This window comes from Rattus norvegicus, chromosome 10, assembly GCF_021556685.1.
Source record: "Rattus norvegicus strain SHRSP/BbbUtx chromosome 10, alternate assembly SHRSP_T2T, whole genome shotgun sequence".
Taxonomy (NCBI): domain Eukaryota; kingdom Metazoa; phylum Chordata; class Mammalia; order Rodentia; family Muridae; genus Rattus; species Rattus norvegicus.
The window spans coordinates 91216389-91226870 of NC_141543.1; the positions used below are offsets into that span (position 1 = coordinate 91216389).

General features: G+C 48.7%; 2 protein-coding genes across 2 annotated transcripts; both read right to left on the reverse strand.

The window, feature by feature from the left end:
* Nucleotides 1-850: 850 nt before the first annotated feature.
* Krtap29-1 (keratin associated like protein 29-1) lies at nt 851-2332 on the reverse strand. The gene has a single exon (XM_087574818.1). The coding sequence runs from the start codon at nt 2288-2290 to the stop codon at nt 1271-1273; it is 1020 nt and encodes a 339-aa protein (XP_087430944.1). The 5' UTR covers nt 2291-2332; the 3' UTR covers nt 851-1270.
* A 5041-nt stretch (nt 2333-7373) lies between these two features.
* Nucleotides 7374-9242, reverse strand: Krtap16-1 (keratin associated protein 16-1). Its single transcript, NM_001402081.1, is given in 1 exon segment — nt 7374-9242. A coding segment is annotated over 1 exon segment (1482 nt). The 5' UTR covers nt 9228-9242; the 3' UTR covers nt 7374-7745.
* Nucleotides 9243-10482: the final 1240 nt, after the last annotated feature.

The window sequence follows — 10482 nt, forward strand, 5'->3', positions numbered from 1 at the left end:
CTTAGATGGGCAATGGTGGTGCATGCCTTTAATCCCATTACTCAAGAGACAGAGGCAGGTAGATCTCTGAGTTCAAGACCAGCCCGCTCTACAGTGACAGTTCTAGGACAGCCAGGGCTACCGAGAGGAACCCTAATTCAGGAGATGGGGTAGGAGTGACTATCATTAGTTGAATATCCCTAAGCTGTCCTCCATGACCAATATCTCAGATTTGTGTTTACCTATTTCTATGTGGTCAGGTTTGATCTGGTTGGTTTGGTTCAATTTGAGGTCTCTGTAGGCCAAAGTAGCCTGGCATTCATTGTGTATCTGAAGATGTCCTTTAGCTGTTGTTCTTCCTCCCCGGTGCTAGGATTTCGGGAATGTACCAGCATTCAGTTTAGGAGGAGCTTGGGATCTAGCCCTGGGCTTCCTATATTCCAGGCAAGCTCGTTACCAACGCTGCTTCATCCCTGACCTATACAGCTATTGTTGTTATGGGATCTCCTTATATACCCTAGGCAGCCGGAAGCTCATGATCCTCTCAGTCTCCTGGGTGCTGGGGTTAAGGGCCTGCTACTTTACACTCAGTCCACAGGTTTGTGTTCCTCTAAAGCTCTCCTGAATTATCTCTGTTTTGAGTTTTTCATATCCACTCGTCATGGAGAAACTAGGGCCACTCAGTTCCAAAGAGCTCTTGGTGATCAGAAGATCAGAAACAAGCTAGTTACTTGTCTTTTCTCCTTGCCCATCTATAGTTCCAGATACCTGCTACCCATGTAGATCGATGCAGATTTTCTGACCAGAGGGCTCCGGTCAGTGTGTTTAAATGTGACCTAAATGAATGCAGTCTGTAAGCTTTACACGATACATTTAACCACTCAAATTTTTATTAGCAGCCAGCAGCAAAACCGTCTCCAGGAACACCAGGCAAAACCAAAAGAAAGGAGAATTGGAGAGAAGGCTTTGCTGACATGAAATGAACTGACATCAGGAAATGCATTCTGAGAGGGCCAACCATGCCTGCTGATATGCCACTGTTGGGTAAGATCTCCTCAGAGCTGACAAGTGCTCTCCTCTGCACTTGGAGAGAATGAAGGTCTGAACTCCAGTAAAGCCAGAGAGGAGGCAACATCTGTCCAGGGCTGGAGACAATGTCTGTGAAGGGCCGGAGGTAGGCTCCCACAGGATAGCTCCATACTTGTGGACTATAGCACACCCTCAGAAGGGCTATGTAGAGAGTTCCATCGTGAATCTTGGCCTTAGGGAGGCTGGACTCACAGCTAGGTTGTCAAGAAGTCAGCCCACAGGTGCCTGCTTGGCATATGTCTGGTGAGGTTGGTGGACAGCAGCCACTGCTGGAAGGTTTACCTACACCAGTCACACAGCAAGGGGGATGGCAGGAAAGAGATTCGCAGCCACTCTGATTGGGAGTGGGTTCACCACAAATCGATTGGCCAGAAATCATAACACATGAGGCTGATTTGCTGCTGTTCTTTGCAAAACAGGGGAACTGGCAGGGAGCCGCTGGCTGGCAGATGAAGGAGATTAAAGGTGCTGGTTGACAGTGAAGTAACTGGCAAGGGGAGGGCACACAGCAAGTTTGACCGCAAGAACACATACATGTTACCGGCTGGCAGGAGACAGGCATGCAGGGAGCTGACTGGCAGGACTTAAGAACATAGCAGATGGGTTGGTAATAAACTGACTGGCACGGCTGACCTTCACCTTTGGGGGGTTGACATGGCCCTCCTTGGTAGGTTGGTTGGCACGAGCCAGTCTCACAGCTGGATGGTAGACACGGAGTCTGAGCACAGGATGTTACTTCAGAGCAGGATGGCTGGCAGGATCCATCATCACAGGAAGCTGGTGGGTCACGTGCTGTCTGGCATGGCGCCGATGTGCAGGCAGATCCCTGGCCGGAGCTCTGGCCGGAGGAGCTGTTCTCACAGCACATCGTGTGACGAGAAGCAGATTCCAGACAGGAGGGCTGGCGTGAGGCAGCAGATTGAGGAGTCCCACGGGGGCCGGATGCACAGCCCGCTGTGTGCGAACCTATGGGCCGGCAAACAAAACCCACACAGGGAGTTTCTGGAAAGCACGTTGCTAGGCAAGAAACAGGTTCAGAGATAACTGGGGCACTGTCGGGTGTTGGACGGTTTTCTTGATGTGTAACCAATTGCCACGTCCTGCTCTGGCAGGAACTGGGCAAATGGATAGTATTTCTAAGGCAGCCACCATTAGAGCATGTAGAGATGGTGGGCACCGCTGGAGCAGCCGTGGGGGTTCCGGGACGACAGCTGTCTGCCATGGCGCTCCTTCTAGCCACACTGGAAGGCTGCAAGCTCCATCCCTCTGAAAAGACATCTGACTCCAAGAGGATTTTATAGTCCTTCCCTGGGGTGTTGGCCCTGCCTACAGCATCTTTCCTTGTTACTGTTCTTATTCATTTACATGTAAACACCAGGTAAGGGCTTAGGGGCCCTGGAAGAGGCCCCCACTGGGAGTTTTCTTTGCCAAATTTGGATGCACTCTGGGATGAGCTGTCTCTTTTACAGGTTGTTCCTCAGCCTCACCGAAGCCAGCCTTTCCTCAGTACCCTCTCATCAGGAGGCCTCTTCCAAGAGGAAGCCGCTCTTCCTCCAGGAAGCAGTTCTGCGCCATCAAGTGAGGTGGAGCGTTGTTGGTATTCAAAGAGAAGGTGTGATATCAAAGACGAAGAACAGAAAACTAGTTTGTAGATCCCAAGGATGCTTACGAGTGCCCCCTCTCCCAAGAAACCTCACATCAGTGCTTTGGACTTAACTCTCAATTCGGTGCCGACAGTTAACAGCTGTAATGTCTTCCATTGGCACAGTTACCGTATACGATTGGGCCTTTGGTGGCATCTTTCATTTATCCTTGAAATGGCCTTAGCTAGTAAAGTATGGGTGACGTCCCTATTTTAAAAGTAACAAGACGAACTTGAGTTTAAACTATGATTAAAACAAAATGCAAATCCAGAGTGGTCCGCTCCGCTGGATTTCCCGAGGAGGTACAGAGAGTACCAGCAGCAGGTACAGAAAGGTTGAGCAGGACATTCACGCATCAGGGCTGGCCCGTAAGCAGCATATCCAGGCCCTGTGATGGGGATCATCTCCCCAGCGTGGTGTGATGTTAGCTGGATCAAGCAGGATGAGTGTTTACCTCTATTTACTTATAGACCCAGAAGGGTTGCTGTAAGTTCAAGCCCAGTGTGGGCTGCACGGTGAGTTCCAGCTCACCCACACCGAGGCGTGAGAAACTTCTCAAACACTTCTGGGGAAGTAAGACAAACCTTCAAATGTTTCACGAAGGAGTATTAAACTCATAAAATGGAGATCAACAGCTTATGAATCCCACAGAGGCAAAACGCCGGCAACCAGAAAAACCAGGTCATCTCTGCAAAGCATTTTAAAAGTTCAAGCAATCTCTCACAAGAAGGATTGGTGATGCTCTCTCTGGACCTGTCCCTTTTTCCTCTGGGCTCAAGTGGGTGGCTGCACTGACCAACTCCTGCATCCCACGTGAGTGCACATCCTGGCCTGGATCCTGCTGGGACTTGCGATGGAACAGAAAAATGATGGTGTGGGGTGGCAGGCAGGGCGGTTCTTGACTTCTGGATTTGCAGCTCATTCTGTGGAATGAAATGGCTCATTACCCCCATCTTCAAAGTACCAGGACGTCATAAGCTGCCTTGTTGTTTCTTGGGTTAACTCGGCTGCTTCAGAAACATGAAATAGCTGGAGATTCAGGAAGGGTATAGCAAGGGAACAGCTGTGGAATCTTGTCTTTTTTGCTCCCTCTTCTCCCTCCATTTTGAAAGAAGAGAAACTCCTGGGCAGAGCCATACCTGAGAGACACGCACCGTCGTCCTTAAAGAGCTCTTCTCTACCACTGTCTTTCCCATCGTGGTGTGGATGGCTCCTGGCACCCTCCTCCTCATGCTTTCATTTTGTCATCTTTAAAACTGCAGCCATTGTGAGCCCCTATAATGCTGATATGTTTACCCCAAAGTTCTTCATCCCCCGAAAGAAATGCATTTAGTCTCACCAAAGAAGTCAACCAGACTAAGAAACACAAATACTTGAAAATGTAGCATCAATTTCAGTTTGAAAACTGAAATTCTGTGCTGAGCTGCCCCGGTTGCGTCAACGGAAAACTTCACTTCTCATCTATTTTTCTCCAAGTGATTTTGCTTTTATTTTTTTCTTAAAAACATACCCCAGTTGAGAGAAAATTTTATTTCCTATCAACTTAATACAATTGAAGGTTCTGAAGACACCTGTAACATCATTCAAAGACATCTCGTGACTACAGCATAAGAAACAGTGATAGGGCTGGAGAGAGGCCTTAGCATTTAAAGTGCTTGCTACACAACCATGAGGACCAGAGTTCAGATGCCACATTAAACAGCTAGTCATGGCCATGGATGCCCATGTCGTCGACATAGTTAGAGTTTGACACACAAAGATCACTAGCTTTCGGTGGTCACCACCCTAGCTTCAGTGAGAGGCCCTGGGTCAGGGAAACAAGTCAGAGAGTGAGCCAGTAGGACAAGCAAAGTCCTCCTCTGACTGCAGACCAAACTCACATCTGCGCACGCACACACACACACACACACACACACACACACACAGAGACAGAGACAGAGAGACAGAGACAGAGACAGAGACACAGAGAGACAGAAGGACAGAGAGAGACAGAGACAGAGAGAGACACAGAGACACAGAGAGACAGAAGGACAGGGAGAGACAGAGACACAGAGAGACAGAGACACAGAGAGACAGAAGGACAGAGAGAGACAGAGACACAGAGGCAGAGAAAGACAGAGACAGAGAGACAGAGATACATATGGATATACACAGCATACATTCTCTGGCTCTCTCTCTCACTCTCTCTTAATCTAGTATAGTTATTCATAATTACTTTCTAAAAAACAGACTTTGGACCCAACTTCATGTTTAAATAATTTGTTACTCGCTAGATATATATATATATTTCATGTATATATGTATATATACACATATATATTTAATGTAAGATATATGTCTTTGTATCTGTGTATTTATATATGCATGTATATCATACATATATGTATAGGTTGTTTGTATACTTTAAGTATAAATATCATCTTCTAGGAATTATTTAAATCAATCAACATCCTTATTAGGGCTCACCCGTGTTGTTACAGCGATCTTCCCCTTTTTCACTTCAACACAATACTTCATAGTGTTAATTAAACCATATTTTATTTGTCTTTTCATTGGCACTTGGCTTGATTAACCTTCAGATTATTTCATCTCACACACAGGAGAAAAACAGGACAGGGAGAAATCTTACCTTGAAGAATAATGATGGTTTACATGAAACACTAAATCTAGTGCCTAGCACCAAGAATGGAAACCCTGGACAACTCCTCATCTGAAGGAGATAGGTTAAATCCTATTGTCCTGTCACGACAGTAACTCCAACCAACACCCATGTGCAGGTCAGTGTCACTATTGACTTTCTCCCTCTGCTGTTGTCTAATCTACAGATTCTCCAATGGCTGCTTTCATGATTCCTTCAGTTGATAGGAACCAGGATTTCTGCTTCATGATCTCCAAGGCTCCTCAGAAAATGACTGTCCCATTCAAATGTCAGTGGTGGCAAAGCTGGGAAGCCCTGCTCTCTCCTCTTCTGTGCTTATAATTGTTCATGGAGGAGAGAAGAGACACTTTATCCTGTGTGTGAAGTAAGGATGTGACAGCTTGTAAGAGAGACGATGTGTTTCAATTGTAAGAGGCAACATTTAGATAACAAGTGTCCGTGGGGCTCAGAACGCAGTGCTCTCCTACACCCCATTGCCTGACCCTCCTCACTACAAGCAAGACTCCCATTTGCTGTTCTCATTCCTCTTCGACCTCCCCCTGCAGAAGACATGTTTCTTTCTGTTTCTCTACATCCAAGACCATGTCTTCCCATTGAGTTTTCCACACCAAGGTCAAAGAGACTTTCCAAAACCCATTTTTCTTCATGCCCTGTCCTGCATACAGCCCCTCCATGACTTCACGTAAGTCCTTCACCAAACCAAACATCTCTCTATCCCACAAGGTTCTCCATGGGAAGATCACTGTCTGCTACCCACCATCAGGGCTCACCTTCCCTCGAAGGACTCCTCTGCCCAACATCGCCTAGTAGACAGTTGGCTCCCAGCCCTGCTCATCTGTCTGTACATTTCCTTCCCAAGGAGCTCCTCTTCTGCACCTGGTTTACTCTTACTTGTACCAAAGGATATGAATTCTCTGCTTTGCATAAAGGAATATAGTGACTGTCTCGTTGACATGTGTCACCACACCACAAAGTGATTTTCCTGAAGACTGGGGACTGAGACTTCTGTCTTTTGACTCCTAGAACATTAAACTATCCATGTCACTTACCTAGCAGCTATTCTCTAAGCACCACTGATTGCCTAGCTAGATGCATGATTAGAAGGATGAGCAGGTTGGAAAGGAGGAAGGAGAGGAGGGAGAGAAGGAAGGGGGAAAGATTGAGGGATAGAAAGAAATAAGAACAAGGAGAAAAGGGGAGAGGGAAAAGAGAGGAAGGAGTAATAGAGGGAGGAGAAAGGGGAAAATTAAAATGAAGAGAAACAAAAAAGGAGGAAGAGAAGAAAGGAAGAGAAGGGGGAACAGAGGAAAAGAGGGGAGGGGGAAAGGGAGGGGAAGAGAGAAGGAAAGGTAAAGAAGGAAGACTTGGTGGTGATAACAAAAGACACTTTAAAAGAAAAGAGGAAAAAGAGGAGGAAGTAAAGAAGGAAGAGGGTGGTAAGAACAGAAAGGAGGTTGAGAAGTATAGAAGAAAGGGGAAATAAGGGAGGAAAAATAGAAAAATGAGTAAGGTAAGAAAGCAAAGAATGAAGAATCAAAAGAAGCTAATGAACAGTAGAAGCTGTGAAAGAGAAGGAGAAAGAGGAAGCGAAGGAGAGAATAGATGGGGGAAGAGAGAACTATAACAGCTTTAAAGGAAAGGGGAGGAAGTGGAAGGACAAAGGAGAGGTTGGAAGGTGGAGGAAAGAGAGAGGAAAGGAAAGAAGAAAGAAGAGGAGAAAGGGAGAAAACACACATGGAAGAAATAATGGATGAGCAAGGGAGGGAGAGATTGAGGCATGAATGAATCAAAGGAAAGAGATTGAAAAGGGATAGGTGGGTAGAAGAAGGGAGAGAGGAAAAGAGAGAGGGAAGGAGAAAGGTGGAGTGAAGGGAGAATGGGTGGTGTGATACCTGGAAGAATAGAAGGAAGAAGGGAGGGAGGAATAGAAAGAAGGAAGGATGGATGGAAGGAGGGGTGGTGGGGGGCGGGGGGGGGCTTTCTCCAAGAAAAGCAAGACCGTGTGTCACTTCAACTTGTCCACTTTTATTGCACAATTAAATATATCTCGCTGCAGATGCTCCCAAGGAACACAATACACGAGGACAGAGCTTCTTGAGCAAGAAAGAGCCCAGATGGTGTGGCAACACAGTTCTCGGTGTACTGGTGACAGAAGACTAGAACATTCCATTCTCTGTGCGGGAGAAAATATCTTCACTAGGACCACTAGGAGGCTGGAACTTTTGCTAAGTTCTCTGAAGCATAAGCAAGTGGTGTGTGGCCGGGTAGAATGAACAAGATTCTAGCTAAGTCATAATGAGCTATGCACGGGGCGTTCCCAGTTTCTCTCTGGCTTTTGACTGTTGCTTTGCAGGAGCTAGTGAGCTGGGGCTGGCTTAGCGGTCAGCAGGCTTGCTAGCAGCAGTCTGGGGGCCTGCTGCCTCACGGGTGATGGGGCTGGCGGGTTTGATCTCAGAAGGCTGGCAGGGAGTCTCATCTGGAACCTCTGTCTTGCCAGGTGTTGAGTCAGCACAGTCGGGTTGACTGGAAGTTGGCTTTTTGCAATCAGTCTTATCGCTGTCAGAATCGGTGCAAGGCTGGCGGGAGCAGACAGGGCGGTAGGAGTAAGAAGCTAGGCAGGTGGGACGGCGTAGTATGGAGTAGCAGGAGCGGTAGCAGGCAGGGCGGTAGGTGATGGATGTCACATATGGTTGCCTGAAGGTGATGGGTCCAGAACAGATGGGGCGGCAGATAGGGCGGCAAGAAACTGGACTACAAGATGGCTTGCAGGAACTGGGTATGTAGAAAGTCCGAGGTGGGCAAGCTGGTTGGCAGATAGCAGATGCAGAAGACCCGGGACGGCAGCAAGCAGGTTGGCAGGAGGGAGATGGGCAGGAAACAGGCTCACAGCAGACAGAACGGCATCGTTTGACTATGTAGCAGGAAGGTTGGCATGGACTGGGCACACACACCGATGGTAAGCAAGGGCTGGGCTCAGGGCAGACAGGTTGGCAAATACTGGAGACACAACATGAGGAGTCTTGGCAGCTGCTAGAACCGCATGGTGGCTCACAAGGGCCCTGGACACAGCAGACAGGACGGAGACAAACAGACTCACACACCAGAGCCATACAGGCAGTTGGTTGACAAGCACTGGCCTCTGAGCAAGGTGGCTCACAGGGACTGGACTCACAGTCGACTGGCTGGCAGCTACTGGTTGCAGAGCAGACAGATGGACAGCAGCTAGGTGTCGGGCATACTGGCTGGCAGCAAGCAGGCTCACAAACCACAGGCTCACAGATCATTGGTTGGCAGGAAGCAGGCACAGTGCAGACAGCTGAGCAACAGCTGGGCTCGCAGATGACTGGCTGGCAGCAGCTGGGTTTACAGATCACTGGCTGGCAGGAGGTAGGCAAGCAGAGGACAGGCTGACAGGATGTAGTCTCACAACACACAGGCTGACACATGGTGGCCTCGCAGCACACAGGTTGGACACAGGTGTTCATGGAACAGGAAGGCTCACAAATGGTGGCCTCACAACACACAGGTTGGGCACAGCTGCTCACAGAACAGGAGGGCTCGCAAATGGTGGCCTCGCAACACACAGGTTGGGCACAGCTGCTCACAGAACAGGAGGGCTCGCAAATGGTGGCCTCGCAGCACACTGGCTGGCAGCAACTGCTCACGGAACATGAGGGCTGACAGCATTGGGAGCCACAGCCAGATGACCCACAGCTGTCCTCACAAGTCACCAGCTGCCATGTCTGACTCCGGCAGGAGCTGGGTAGACAGATGGGTCCTCCGCAGCTCACCTCGGTAGAGCAGAGGGAGATGGCGGGCAGGGAGGGGCATTTCCTAGAGCAACAGCAGCCAGCCATGGTGGAGATACCTCTGTCTTGGAGTGAGTGCTGCCTGAGTGTGGCATCTCCCTTTTATACTCCCTCAGCAGTGCGTGCTGTTTGGAGGCCCCCTGCATCTTTTCCTCATTGTTGTTTGGGCCCTGTTTCTGGGGGAACATCTTATTATGCCAACATTTGTTAGTCTGGAAGTTGTTTGTCTGCCCATAAAGAAGATGTTTGTTTACTGGCTTGCTAAATAGGGAACCCTCAAAGCTACAGGTAGTCACGGGATGAGCATTGTCACCTTCACGATGGATGGTCTCCATCCTGGCATCCTGAAGAAGGAAAGAGGAAAGGAGCCTATTATTTAGCAACCATCTATCTACCCTTCCGTCTCCTGGGCTTAGACACAGATGTCTACATGAGGATGACTGCCTACCCTGCAGCAGGCAAACAAGCCAGGAGAAGACTTAACCACACTGTCATGATAAGCTCCACAGAGACACACAGTGAGGAGTTCAGCTGTGGATGGGACTTCCAAAGCAAACTGTCAGTGGCCATAGTCCACAGCCATCCTGTGTGGGTCAGATTATTCTCCCCTGTTGCAGACGGAGAACTGAGGGTAGAGGATAAGAAAGGTTAAGTCGCTCGCCGGAGGTCCCTCCCATCCTCTCCACTGGTTCGCTTTCAGCGAACGGAAACCCCTTTAACAAAAGAAAGCATTGTCATTTATTCACTGTGTATATGCATACATGTGCAGGCACATGTATGTGCATGCATGTGCCATGTGCATCCGTGGAGGTAAAAAGACAATTCAGGAGTCAGTTCTCTCTGTCTGCCGTGTGGCTCCTGGGGATTGAACTCAGGCCATCGGGCTTGGTGACAAGCACCTTGACTTGTCGAGCCACCTCACTGGGTCAACTTTCTTAGCAGATGTCATCAATGTCAGATGTCATCAATGTCATGTGTAATAGGCTCATCCAGTGATGTCCCCCTTTCATCCTGTTCCAGTAGCCACCCTGCTCAAGAACATGTTCTCTCTGTCCTTAGGAAGGGCTTTCTCCACTTCTACATCGTTTCCTTCCATGTCTACCCCAAGCACTCAGTGGATCTGCAGAGTCTCCTTGTCGCAGAGGCTGGCCCAGCACTTGTACTCATTCCCAGTGTAGGGCAGGGACTAGGGGATGACCTGCTGAAGGGCCTGGCTGGTCCAGCTTCCACACAGGAAAGACCCACTTTGAGAGGCTTTTGAGTGCTCTTAGTAAATACTGGGCCCAGTAAGATGGCTTAGTGA